Source organism: Cynocephalus volans, chromosome 1 (genome assembly GCF_027409185.1).
Source record: "Cynocephalus volans isolate mCynVol1 chromosome 1, mCynVol1.pri, whole genome shotgun sequence".
NCBI classification, from domain to species: Eukaryota; Metazoa; Chordata; class Mammalia; order Dermoptera; family Cynocephalidae; genus Cynocephalus; species Cynocephalus volans.
Window position 1 is genome coordinate 290,553,614 of NC_084460.1, and position 14,880 is coordinate 290,568,493.

At 37.4% G+C, this 14,880-nt stretch overlaps 1 protein-coding gene and 1 non-coding gene across 2 annotated transcripts in view; both read left to right on the forward strand.

Moving 5' to 3' along the window:
- Positions 1 to 7,252: 7,252 nt before the first annotated feature.
- Positions 7,253 to 14,880, forward strand: part of DAW1 (dynein assembly factor with WD repeats 1) — a 35,055-nt gene continuing 27,427 nt past the window's right edge. The window contains exon 1 of the mRNA XM_063076478.1: positions 7,253 to 7,320. Within this exon, the coding sequence (XP_062932548.1) occupies positions 7,253 to 7,320 (68 nt within the window). The remainder of the gene's footprint in view (positions 7,321 to 14,880) is intronic.
- LOC134365756 (small nucleolar RNA SNORA25) lies at positions 9,020 to 9,136 on the forward strand. The gene has a single exon (XR_010022167.1). It is a non-coding gene; the product is annotated as a small nucleolar RNA SNORA25 (small nucleolar RNA).

Sequence of the window (14,880 nt, forward strand, 5' to 3'; positions counted from 1 at the left end):
TTTAAGCATTTATTGCAATAACGTTTTCTCTTAGTACTGCTTTTGCAGTATCCCACAGGTTTTGGTTTGATGTATCTTTATTTTCATTAGTTTCAAAAAATTTTTTGATTTCCTGTTTAATTTCTTCTTGGACCCATAGGTCATTCAGGAGTCTATTGTTTAGTTTCTATGTATTTGCATAGTTTCCAACATTTTGTTTGTTATTAATTTCCAGTTTTAGTCAATTGTGGTCTGAAAAGATACTGGAAATGATTTCAGTTTTTAAAAATTTGCTGAGACTGGATTTGTGACCCGATATGTGGTCTATCATGGAGAATGTTCCATGAGCTGATGTGAAATAAGCATATTCTTTAGTAGTTGGGTGAAATGTTCTGTATATATCTGCCAGGTCCAGTTGGTCTAAGATGTAGATTAAGTCTTGTGTCTCTTTGTTGATTTGTTGCCTGGAAGATCTGTCCCATATTGAGAGAGGTGTGTTCATATCACCGACTATTAACGTATTAGGGCCTATTTCTTTCTTTATGTCTAAGAGTGTTTGCTTTATATATCTGGGTACTCCAGTACTGGGTGCATATATATTTATGATTGCTATGTCTTCTAGCTGGATTGATCCTTTTATCATTACATGGTGGCCTTCTTTGTCTCTTTTTATGTTTTTTGGCTTAAAGTCTATTTAATTAGATATAAGAATAGCTACTCCTGCTTGTTTTTGGTTTCCATTTGCATAGTATATCTTTTTCCATCTCTTCACTTTTAGTCTGTGTGTATCTCTACAGATGAGGTGGGTCTCTTGAAGACAACACATACTTGGGTCTAGCTTTTTAATCCAATCATTCAGTCTGTGTCTTTTGAATGGGGAGATTAATCCATTCACATTTAGGGTAGTTATTGACAACCATTGTTTAATTCCTGTCATTTAGCTGATTTTTGTTTAGATGATTTAAATATCTTTTGATCATTACTTCCCCTTTTATTTCTCTTTTTCAGTGTTAGTTGGATATTTGAGGTGGCACAATTTAGCTTCTTTCTCTTTCTTGCTGGCATTTTTGTTTTAATGGTGGGTTTTGGTGTTTCTTGCGTATTGTGGTAGTGGTCATCATTATTCAGATTCTAGATGAATGACTCCCTTGAGAATATCTTGCAGTGCTGGTTGTGTGGTGGTGAACTCCCACAACTTTTGTTTGTTTGGGAAATACACTATTTCTCCCTCATTTCTGAAGGAGAGCCTTGCTGGGTAAAGAACTCTTGGCTGGCAATATTTTTCTTTTGGTATTTTGAATATATCATTCCACTTTCTTCTGGCTTGTAGGGTTTTGGTTGAGAAGTCTGCTGTTAGTCTGATGGGGTCTCCCCTGTAGGTGACTTGATACTTTTCTCTTGCTCCTTTTAGAATTCTCTCTTTGTCTTTGAGCTTTGCAAATTTAACTATAATGTGTCTTTAGGAGGATTTTTTTTTGGATTGAATCTTTTTGGGGACCTGTGAGTTTCCTGGATCTGAATGTCTGTATCTCTCTCTATACCTGGGAAGTTTTCTGTTACTATTTCCTTGAATAGGTTTCTAGTAACTTTTCCTTTCTCCTCCCCTTCTGGAATACCCAAAATTAAGATGTGAGAGTGCTTGAAGTTTTCTGCTATCTCTCTTAGATTTTCCTCATTATTTTTAATTCTTTTTTCCTTTTTGTTATCTGCCTGGGTCATTTCAAAAAGACCATCTTCGAGACCTGAAATCCTTTTTTCTGCTTGCTCTACCCTGCCATTCAAGCTCTCTGTTGTGTTTTTTATTTCATTGAGTGAATCTTTTGTTTCTAGGAGTTCTGCTACTCTCTTCTTTAAGGTATTAATCTTTTTGTAAATTTCCTTTTTCATATTCTGGATTTTTGTTTGTTTGTTTTATTGTGTTCTCTAACTGAGTCTTCTTTTATTTCTTCTAGTTTTCTTAAGATCATTGCTCAGAATTCTTTTTTAGATAGTTCAATGATTTCCTGTTCCATGGAGTCTGAAATTTGGGTATTACCGCATTCCTTTGGTGGTGTCATATTTTCTTGTTTATTTGTAGTTCTAGTATTTTTTCATTGATATTTGGTCATTTGGTAGAGAGCTTGCTTCTTCTATTACCCTGAGGTTGGCTATGAGGATAAAGATTTCTTCCTCTATTTGCAGGCTTTACTGGTGACTTGTCCTATTTCAGTGTGGTCGAGTGAGCAGTAGGTTATCTGTAGAGTGGCCCTAGCTGCTACTGTGGTGGTGAATTGTCCATGCTTCATAGTAAGTGTGGTAGCAGCTCTATTATATACCTTGGGTACTGTTCCACAATCTGTGGCCATGGAATAGTCTCCCAGCACCATGCAGCTCTCAGCTGGCCTGGGCAGAGCCTGCCATGGCTGCTGGTGCTTCCTTCCAGTTCCAAGGCAGGAGGGGCCGCCTGTGCTGTGTGGGTCTCCTCAGCTCACCTTGGTGGGGCCTGCCATGGTTGCTGCTGGCACCCCCCTCCAGGTCCTTATTTTGAAATTTCTTTGCATAGATATTTTATTATACTGATTTAATTTTGTATCAGAACTATACTTTATTGTTTTATAGTTCATTATAATTTCTGGTAGAGTAAGTTTTCACATTCCAAAAATAAAATCATTTTAATTACATTACCTCTATAGATTAATTTGATATCTTATAATGATGAGTTTTCTATCCAGACATGTGTCTTGTCATTTATCACAATATTCTTTAATATCTAATAGTAAGCTAGGTCTTGCACATTTCTTGTTAATTTTATATTTAAGTATTTGGTGATTTCTTTTATAATTGTAAATGTGGTCTTTTCATTAATTGTGTCTTCACTTGTCAATGTATTTATTTCTTATCTACTTCCAGTCTCAGATTTTTGTATTTGTCTTTGTAAGTCCCTTAAATTCTTTGTAGAACATGTGGCACATAAATAGGTTTTAAAAAAGATTTTAACAATGCTGTATGTCATATTTTGCTGAAAAGTTTAATGTAGCACAAGTAGCTTTTTTTTCACTCTAAGGAAATAAGAATAGAATTTGCAGTGGTTGGCTCTTCACAGATCCTTTCTTTTTTCTTTTTAGATTTGCTCTGAGACTAGAGTTTGTTTTCAAGTCTTTCATAAGAAAGAACTACTTGGGGAAAGGAAACAAAATAAAACTGTGCCACACCATCTTCTTAATTACAGTTTGCCTGCTGCATTGTAGTGTTCTGGGAAGTTTCTCAAGTTATCAAAGGCATTTTGAATGATATTTCTGTCCTAAAATCTTACACTTCATTACACAACAGCTGCTTGGATTACCTTTCTTAGGTTGCACCATATTAGTGCAGCAAGACTGTGTTGAGATGGATTCCTTCCAAGAGATTGTGGCTGTGCAGTTGAGTGAGCACTGATGTCTGACACTGAGAAGTAAACTCTGGAGGAGAAACAGAACAGAAAGAGAAGATTCCAACCTTGTTTGAGGTGCAAGGAAGGCATCTGCATGTCTGGAACTCAGAGGGGGTCTGCACAATTAGCAGCTGGCATAGTGATGTTAATGATAATCATAGGTCTGAGTGAATTTGTATAAGGAAAGAATGTAAAGTGATAAGAGAATACCTATACCTGAGCCCTAAAGTCAACCAGTGTTTAAAGGTCAGGAAGAAGAGCAAGAACCAGTAAAGAAGAGTGAAAAATAACAAAGTGATTGGTAAAAGGGAAAGAAGAAGAGATTTCATAAAAAGCCTAGCGAGGATATATTTGAGGAAGGAGGGAATTGGTCATGGTGTTGATTATTTCTGAAAGGCTGGGTGCTACAAAGACCGAGAGTCAGTTGCATTAAGCAATCTGGGAACACTCATCCAATTATCTACCAGTTAGTTCATGTATCCAACAAGCATTGTTTGAACATTTCAAAAGATCATGAAGACACCAGGGAAGGGCAGCCACCAATGAGGGAGAAATGGGAGCCAGGGAGGGGAAGGTGTAAGTCTCGTCTGTTTGACCATGTTGCTTGTACCTGAACCTAGCCAAACAGTGTGCCTGCTGTGCACAAATCATCATGACTCACCTGAGGAGGGTCGTCCTGGGAATATAAGAAATATATGATATAGTTTCTTCTCTCAAAGATGTTATAGTCTCACTGGGGAGAGAAGGCATAAAGGTAACTTAAGTAATACAAGGTGACCATGTAGGATATGTCACAAGGTAGCATTTTATTAATAGCTAGATAATAAGCAGTATTCAGTGAGACCTTCTTTATGTCAGGTGCCTTATATACATTTTATTTAATCTTAATCAGAAAACTGTAGGTGTTATCCATGGATGGGAAAACTGAGATAAAAAGAGATTACTTTGCTAGTAGCATGACATAAATAAGGGGCTGAGCTGGAAATCAAACTTGGATCTGTCTGATGCCATATACCTGCTTTTTGACTCTGCCACATTCTCTCTCAATGGTTTAGTGCTTTCGAAAAGTAAACATTATGTTTTGATAGCATTTCTTATTTTCCCATGATCTGAAATACTACTGGAATCATATCATATATCAAATTATGGTCTATAGCATAGCAGTGATTCTTAAGGTGTAGGGGACCCTGGGAACTCTCAGACTCTTTCTGCAGGGCCTCGAGGTCAAACCTATTTTCATAATAACCATAAGCTGATTTTGCCTTTTTCACTGTTTTGACATTTGCACTAATGGTGCAAAAGCAATGGAAGGGGAAACTGCCAGTGTTCTACTATAAATGAAGGCCATGACGCCAAACTCTTAACAGTGGTCACTGTACTCTTCATTGGCACACATTTGTGGTAGGGAGAAAACCACTGACCCAGTTCCTCTTAAGAATGTCCTTGATGAAGTAGTAAAAATTATTAACGTAGTGAAATATTGACATAAGAGTACGTGTATTTTGAATATTCTGGGTGATGATGGAGGAAGTACTGTACTAATATCATACGGCTGCTATGCAGTTATATTCAGGAAAACACTTGTGTGGTTATATTGGAGTTTTGAGATGAACTAACCTCTTTTGGCAGACATTTTCTTGAAAATGAACAAGATGAGCCTGCAACTTTCAAACAAAACCATCAGCATTTTTTGCCAATGATAAATTTGAGCTTTCAAGTAAAAGATATAATTTTAGAAAACTTTTATTTACCACCATGAGCTTGACTGTTTACTAACAATAAGAGTTTTCTCATGATAAATATTGGTAGTGATAGTAATACATTTTAATTTTTTGATATTATATGATGAAATATGCCAATATTTAGAAGGTATGCATAAAATAAACTGATATTTTTCAAATGCATGATCACACGTGAATCCTGTATGGATAGACCAAAGCATGAGATAGGTCAATGGATTTTAATGTAACAGTGTATAAAAGAGTTCACTGATATGGTTTCATACTCTACATTACAACCAACACTTAAGATATTACCATTTATTGAGTTTTAATATATCAAAGAATATTTATCTAAAAAGGCTATTAAAATACTTCTTCATCTTTCAACTTCAGAATGATCAGATTTTTTTCTTATACTTTATCCAGAACAACGTAGAGCAACAGCTTGAATGCAGAAACAGAGATAGGAAACCTGCCATCTTTAAATTAAGCCACATATTAAAGAGATTTGCAGAAGTGTAAAACACTGTTACTCTTCTTACTATTTGGGGGGAAGAGAAAATATAGTTATTTTTACAAAACTATGCTATTTGTGTTAACATGCTATGAATTATTGTTATTTTAAATCAACTTAAATATTTCAAAAATTTCTCAATTTTAATTTGTAATACGGAAAATATTATGAAACAAAAGCTCTTTGGAATCCTCAATAATTTTTAAGAGTGTATGGTGGTTCTGAAGGCAAAACTTTTGAGATCTGCTGGTCCATATCCATAGAAGTAGTACAGTAAAGTGGCCAAGAGTTAGCTCTAAGTTTTGTTTTTTTCCAGTTTATTTCTCTGTTGTTCAGATTGAGTATATTCTATTGATCTATCTTCACGTTCACTGATTCTTTCCTCTGTCATCCCTACTCTACTACTGAGCCCACTTAGCAAGATTTATATTTTGGTTATTGTATTTTTCAGTTCTATAATTTCCATTTAGTTCATTTTAATAACTTTATTTTCTGGGATTTTCTATTTCTCATTTGTTTCAAATGAATTTGTAAATGCTGAAGCATTTTTATGACATCTCCACTAAAATGCTTTTCAGATAATTCCACCTTCAGATTCATCTTGGTATTGATGTTTATTGATTGTCTTTTTCTTATCATTGCTATAATGGGTGATGTTATATTATATCCTGGACATTTTGATTATTCTCTTGGGCAATTCTTGATTCTATCTAAATCTTCTAATTTGGCTAAATCTGTTTAGATTTAGCATACAGGCTCTGGTCTACTTTTGTGGGTTTTAGTTCCAATGACAGTTGAGTTTTCTTAGCCCTTGCAGTATTATTCTGGTCAGCTTTGTTCTCTGGTGCTGCTAAAGCTCCTTCTCAATCTCTGCTGGTGCCGTCTGTTGGGGGCAGAAGGTACTCTCCTGGTATGCCTGCTGTCACTGGGCCTTGTTATGCCACTGGTTGGAAGGCGGCGAGACACAGATGTTCTGATGGTGCTTTGGTGCCTGCTTGCGGAGTGAAGTCTGGGAGGTCCTAGGACTTTGTTGATGCTGCTGCAGGCAGATCAGAATGCTTGCTGGGGCCCAGCATGTGCCGTGGGGACTGGGACAGCCCACGGCTTCAAATTGCCAGCAGGGGCCCCAGTTGTGGGGTAGGATTTAGGGCTCCCCATTAATTCTTTGTACTAGTTCTCTTTTTTCGGTCTTTTGATCACAGGGGCAAGCTTTTTTATATTTTGCTTTTTCGTCTATGCATTTGGTGGTTCCAGGCTGCAGGGCCCTCTGGTCTCAGTTTGGAGGTATATGGTAGATAAAAAGAAAATCCAGGGATCTCACCATGCTGTCATTCCTCAAGCCCCAAGGCCTCTAGCCAGTCCACCTTTTCCTACTTAACTTCAATTATTTTGTTATTGTCTATCAAATAATTTCAAGGGGATTTAGCTGTATTTATTTACAGGGAAGGACCAGGAAAAGTGAGTCCACTCAATTGTGTTTTGGAACCAGATATCACTTCATATTTTTTGTTGAAAACTTAAAAAATTTAAAAATAAAACTGAAAAAAATTATGGCAAAGTAGATTAACTTTTGGCATAGGCAGTCATCATAAGTGTTTTATAACATATTTGTTTATTTTTATAGGAATTATGTTGGAATATGAAAAAAGTGGAGAATTAAAGACCAGATCCATAGATTTGCTTGATCTTGGTCCCAGGTAAGTTAGCTATACAATGCAAAATGTATTTAATATCCAAATTTTTTATTGGAAAACTTTGACATAGGGTGATTTGTGGATGACATGCATAAACTACAGATAATACATTATTTTTAAAAAATTTGTTCTTCTGTAGTGTGTTATTTCTTGTTTGTTTCAGTGGGTTGTTCTTGAGGATTTTGCTGAATGAGGAGGAGATGGAAAAGGAATTATCATTGCTGTTTTTTTTTTTTCTATCTAAAGAGGCCTGTTTTTTCTTTTTAGTAAACTTTTTAGTTTAGAATCGTTTTAGAAAAGTTGTGAAGGCAAAGTTCCCACATGCGCCAACCCAGTTTTTCCTGTTATTCACATCTCACATCAGTATGGTACATTGGTCACAATTAATGATCCACTAATGGTACATTACTGTTATCGAAAGTCTGTACTTTATTCACTTTTTCTTAGTTTTTCCCTAATCCCCTTCTTCTGCTTCAAGATTCCATCCTGGATCCCACACGGCATTTACTCATCACATCTCCTTAGGCTCCTCTTGGCTGTGATTGTTTCTCAGTCTCTTTTTTTTTTTGGTGACCCTAATATTTTTATGGAGTATTGATTATCGCGTTTTAAGAATATTACTGAGCCTGGTATTTTCTTAGTAAATAAATACTTCATAGGGATGACATATTCCTCCTCATTAATTGTCATGGGGCAGAGGTGGGAGACCTAATCCCTATCTCTGAAGCATAGTGTGAGCCAGGAAATCCCTGGTGAAATGCCCAGAATCTATTACACTTAGAAAATCTCTTGCAAAACTTTACTTCAAGAGACAAAGTCAGAGTAGTGATTATATGAGGTTACTTCATGGAAAGATTAGTATCAGCTTTCAATTCTATTTTTCCATGAACTTTTTGAAGTGCCCTTGTACTGGTGGAAGTCCAAATTCAGATAAATTGAAGATATTCTCAATGGATAAAAATTTTAAAAAAAATAGAATAAAAGTACTGTGTTTTGAAGTTGTGGCCTGAGACTGTCAGCAAAGTAACTTGTCACATAGGTAGCTGGGCTACTCTCTGGTTTACAAATGAGACCAAATGGCATCACAGCTGGTAAGAGAGGAGCTGTTTTCATCCTGGAACTTCTTCCACTTGAAGGGTTTGGTGTTGTAGGGGACACTTGTCTTAGGGTGAGGACAGGGCCTTGCTTAGAAGATGGTGGTCTCAGAAGGGTTCAAGTTTTATTCCAGGAGCCTGGCACTGAGAAGGCACTCAGAATTTTTAAGGTGTTTATTAAAATCAAAGATTAAATGGTGGCACAGATAGTGTCATTGAATTTCATCTACAAAAATACTTGTTTAATCTATTTTCAGGGACAATGATACCTAAGATCAAGCCAAACTTACTATTTTTGTAAATGAAATATGTTACTGATTTGTATGATTATGTCAGCATGCAGAAAGTTGTTTTATAGACATTTATTTAGTCAGCAATTATGTATGTGCACCTCCAACATGCAAAGCTCTTGGTTAGATTCTATAAGAGGCTGTAAAGATATTAACTACAATCCCTACCCTCAATGGGCTTATTGTTTAGTTTAAGAAACAACTTGTACAAAATAGAACATCATTTGAGTAGTACAGATAAACCTCTATATGAAAGAGTGGCTTCTGTATAACATTCAGCAAAAACATAGATTTTATATTCAAAAAGTATGGATCCTTAGGTCATTTCAAAAAGGGCTCGTGGGTTATAAATCCAGGAGCTCTTAATGCTTTGAAGTTTTCCATAGGATGTCATAGTCACTCCATAGTGCTATATTTTCTTGAGGAGCTATAAGATGTAGTCACTGATAATCATGACAGTTTGGTGATATAGGAAAGTAAATAAATGTCTCAAAGTTAAAAAAAAAAACTCCAAAAGATATGGATCTTATTTCTAGTTCTGTACAAGAATCTGAACTTTTGTGGCTATAAAAATGCTTGCATTATAGGTAATATACTAGAGTTATTGAACCAAAAAATTAAGTTAGAATGCTACAGGGTAGGGGTGTCTGGATTAAGTATCTGGTTAATTTGTATATTATTAGGAAATCTGTTTGGATTCATGTCAGTTGCTGAAAACTTTTCCAATAGTCATTATTATCCTTTTAATTCTTATGCAAGTATAACTCTTTTGACAACTGATTATCCCAGAGTTTATCAAAGTCATCATTAAGAATGGTCCCTGATTCATTTTCATTCAAATTATTCACTCTGAGAACATGCCTGGGGTCCTAAGGCAGGAGCTGAGGTCCAGCCTCCTCTGACCGGATGCAGGCAAGAAACAGAGCACACCCAGGGTGGTAGGCAGGAGCTAAGGGCAGCATCCCTGTCCAAAAAACAGGCAAGGAGCATGCCAAAACACCACTTGCTTGTAGGTGGCCCACTACAGCCACTGCCACTGTCACATCTGCCCCAAAAGTGGCTCAAAACCACAACAGTAGCCACAGCTACTGTGCAGGTGGCCTGCCAGACACCCGACTGCAGTGACACAAGGAGAGTCGCCAGCGGAGACTGGAAAAAGAAGAGAACGTCTCTCTCCTCAAAGCCTGCTCCAGTGTAATAGAAGAAGCAACTGCTACCATGCACCTGCTTTATTTCCGAGTTTTAGTAATTTCTGTCTTCTTTCTTTTTTTCTTGGTCCGTCTATATAAAGTTTTGCAAATTTAGTTGATCTTTTAAAGAAACAAAAATAAAAAAATTAAAAAAAGAAAAGAAAAGACTATTAAGCAGTCTACAAAGCACCATTGATGTAAATACTTTAATTAAACATTAGCTTTACATAGTTCTTTTAGGGTATAATAATCTTTATATATATTGTGTAACTTGTTTAATATGTAACTATTGTTCATTTTCTTTGACAGACTTTGTTATGGGAGATTGAAGTCAAGCTTAAAACTCATTTCTCAAAAATAAATAAATAAATAAACAAAAGAAACAAAATCAAAACACTCACTCCTAGTCTAGCAGATTGCATTTCTAGAGAGTTGGGACAATATCTTTTACGCTCCCAGCTCCTAACCTGTAATGGTTCTCAATAAATGTTAATTGAATGCACAGGCTTTCAGCTCAGTGCCTGGTGCTAAACTGGAGCTCATGGGATATTTATTAATGAGGTGAAGAGGGGGTTACTTATCGGGGAGCCGTGTTTTTGGAAAGCAGATGCTGAGACAGAGGTGGTCGGGTGAAAAGTTTATTGGGAAGTGACACTTGTGACAGTCCAGGGCACGAAGCAGGATCAGCAGGAGGTGCCATCTGACCACAATGATGTAGACTGGACAACAGAATGTCTGCCAACCCGAGAGCTCCAGAGCAAAGCTTGCCAGTTAGAGTTCTGCTCATGTGGCAGAAATGGCCAGGTTCCTGCACTGCCTCTTCACTCAGCCGTGGGCTGAGGCTGCCTGAGAAGAGCCTGCCCTGGCCTCAAGTGCTGACGTGGGTCCTGAAGGAGCTACAGCCAGAGGCTGCCAGCCAGCTCTCTCACTCCTTCCTTGCAGCAGGGCTGTGAGTCCTTTCTTGAGAGGGGACCCACACAGTGCATCTTCCAGACATCTTTATGACATGATTTGCAAATGACTCTATTTCAAATGCTTTGTAGCATATAGATATTAGTACTTTTTTTACCTGAATGAATATTATTCTGAACTAGCAAAATTTACCAGAATTTCTATGGATTATTTGAATACTAGGGAAAACTTGAACTGATCCATACTTTTTTTTTAGACCAGTTCTCTTTCAAGGAAATGTTATAGTCCATAAGAAATAGTAATTATTATCATTCTTTAAATATATGATTAAGCGTTTTCTCTCTAAATGTTTTAAACCTAACCTTTCTGAGTCTCAGTTTTTTCATCTCTAAAATAATTGATAGAAGCATTACATTAGCAGTTAGTACAGGATTAAATAAGAGAACATATGTAAAGTAAAAAAGTAGAGTACTAGACACACTTAGTACATGTTCATTTAAAAGAAACAGGAAGATAAAGAAAAAGAGCCCATGTTCAGAACCAGTATTCACTTGACCTTCCTAGCTGTCTTAGTCCTTTTTGTGCTGCTGTAACAAAAATACCTGAGACTGGGTAATTTATAAAGAATAAAAATTTGTTTCTCACTGTTCTAGAGGCTGGAAGTCCAAAATCAAGTTGCAGGCAGATTCGGTGTCTGGTGAGGGCTGCTCTCTGCTTCCAAGTCGGTGCCTTGAGGCTGTGTCCTCACGTGGTGGAAGGCAGAAGAGCAAAAGGGAGAAACTCCCTCATCAAGCCCATTTATAAGGGCAACTAATTCCATTCAACAGGGTTACACCCTCTTGATTCTTTTTTTTTTTTCTGTTTTAATGGTGGTGCCATTTATCGAGACAGGAAACACTGAAGGAGAAGTAGATTGGGGGCATTGTTGACATGATGAATACAGATTTGAACATATTGAATTTTGTCCAGCTCTTGGGGGTTCTTGGGAAACATTTAAGTGGAGAAGTCCAATAGCAGTCAGTTATACAGGTTTGAAGCTCGGGAAAAAATTGAGGTCTGGACAGGAGGTGAAGGTTTAAGAGTCAGCTGTAAGTCGATGGCAGGTAAAGCCAGAAGAGCCAGTGAGACCTCCCAGGGGGTGCATAAAATGTGAGAAAAGAAGGAACAGATGGAAGAAGAATAGGCCATAGTGGGGTGCAGGGAAGAAAGAGAGAAACCAGCGCAGAGCAGGGGTAGGAATTTGGTATTGGAAAACAGGGGAAATACAGTAGTTTGAAAGATAGTGAATGATCAGTAGTTTCTAGAGCTACTGTGAGGTTAAGAAAATAAGAACTGATAAGAAATTGTAAAATTAGTAACAGAATAAGGTAATGAAATGAATGACTGGCTTACAGAAAGAGAAATTTATTAGAACCCAATTCTGATTACACATTAACAAAAATGTTATGGTAGACTTCAGGAATTTGTTCAAATTAAAATTTTTCTTTTTCATTTTGTGTTGACAAACTCTGAAGTACTGTGTCTATAATTGTCCAAGTGACAATGGATTACATAACAAGAAACCAATCACTGCATGTTAGGATTTAAATCACTGCTGTCTTCAGTTTGTCAGGTCATAGACAGGATGACCATATGATGTCTGGTTTGCCCGAGGTGATCCCATCACGCCTGTTATCCAGCAGTCCTTATTAATACTATTTCCTTTTACCTCAAAAGTGTTCCAGTTTGGAAAACAAAAGAAATGGTTTCCCAAACCATAGATATATTGTCCCTATATCTTGCCAAAATTTAGCTCTCCATGCTTGGGTGGGAAGATGTTCAATTCACCCAAGCCTGATTTTGTTCTGTGCTCCATGGCTAATTATGAGAAAATCTTAGGAGACACATTTATAGATCTTTTTTATATTTTGTGTGAAAACACAGTTAGAAGCAACGTGTAAAGAAAATTTTATTTTTCTGTTTTGAATGAATAGTGTTCAATCAGGAATAATCAATGTTTATTGAACACCTGTTGTGGATTCACGTGTTATGTTCAGATTCTCAAACTTCTTGCTCATACTAGCACTTATATTTAGTACTTTGATTCAGTCTATAATTCCTGGTCCAGACTTTGGTTGGCCTTTACATTATTTAGATTTTCTTCCTTTTCCTTCCTTTAATTAATAGGAATACAATCTCCCTTATTATATATGTGCATCAATATTCTATTTATGCTACCTAGCAGAAGATAAGTTGGGTTCTGCCCAGAAGCAGGCAAGAGAGCACGCCCAGGGTTCTAAGCAGGAGCCAAGGGCAGCCCCTCTGCCCAGGAACAGGCGAGACAGCACACCTGGGATCTTAAGGCAGGGGGGTTGAGGGCAGCATCCCCTGCCTGGAAGTAGGCAAGAAGCACACTGAAAACACCACTTCCATGTGGGTGTCCCCCCATAGCCACTGCCACAGCTATGGTTGCTGCAAAAGCAGCAGATGCCACAGCAGTAGCCACAACTACCATGCAGGCAGCCCACCAGACACTTGACTGCATTGACACAAGGAGAGTCACCAGCAGAGACTGGAAAAAAAGAGGACACCTCTATCCTCAAAGCCCACTCCAGAGTAATAGAATAAGCAATGGCTCTACCAAATGACCAGACATCAATGTAGAGATACTAGAAATACAAAAATCCAAGAAAATATGTCACCACCAAAAGAATACAGTAATTCTCAAATACCACACCTTACAGAATAGGAGACCCTTGAAATGACTGAAAAGGAATTCCAAACAACAATCTTAAGGAAACTCATTGAGATACAAGAAGACTCAGGTAGATAACATAATGAGATGAGAAAAAAAAAAAAAAACTCCAGGATATGAAGGGGGAAATTTACAAAGAGATTAATACCTTAAAAAAGAATGTAGCAGAACTCATGGAACTGAAAGATTCACTCAGCAAAATAAAAAGCACAACTGAGAGCTTAAGCAACAGGCTAGAACAAGCAGAAGAAAGAATTTCTGATCTTGAAGACAGTCTTTTCAAAATAACCCAGGTGGATGAATGTAGTGGATTGAATTGTGTTCCCCCCAAACTCACTGAAGCTTGAATTGTGTTTCATGTATTAGAAACTTAGTCCCCACTGTGATGGTTAAGAGGGTGGGAAATCCATTATGGTAATTGAAAGGTGGAGCCTTGAAGAGGTGATTGGATTATAGGACCATGCCTTAGTGAATGGATTAAAAATGGGGTCAGGGGCGTGGTTCTGAGGGCTTTAAGAGGAGAGTTTGTTTGTCTCTCCCTCTGCTCCCTCTGCTTCCACCATCTTGCAGTGAGAGACCCCTTGCAATGTGACCACCACCAGATGTGTTCCTTGGACTTTGAACTTCCCAGGCTCAGAAACTGTAAGGAATAAATTTCATTTTCTTTATAAATCACCCAGTTTCAGGTATTTTGTTATAAGCAACAGAAATGGCCTAATACAACAACAACAACGAAAAGGACAAATGAATTTTAAAAAATACCTTAAGCATGCAAATATTTGAATCATGGGTGTCCAGGAGGGGAGGAGAAAGGAAAAGACATGAAAAACCTATTCAACAGCATGGTAATTGAAAACTTCCCAGGTATAGGGAGAGACACAGACCTTCAGATCCAGGAGGCTCAAAGATCCCCAAACCGATTAAACCCAAAAATATCCTCTCCAAAACACATTACAGTCAAACTGGCGAAGCTCAAAGACAAAGAGAGAATTTTAAAAGAAGCAAGAGAGAGAAAAGCATCAAGTCGCCTATAAGGGAGCCCCTATCAGACTAACAGCAGACTTCTCAAAAGAAACGCTACAGACCATAAGAAAATGGAAAGATATATTCAAAATACTAAAAGAAAAAAACCCCGCCAGCCAAGAGTACTATACCCGGCAAGGCTATCCTTCAGAAATGAGCAAGAAATACTGTATTTTTCAGACAACCAAAAGCTGTGGGAGTTCAGCTCTACAAGAAATCCTCAAGGAAGTCCTGAATCTGGAATCTGAAAAACAGTAATCACTACCACAAATGCACAAGAAAGAAAAAAGACCCACTGGTAGAACAAAAATGCAAACAAA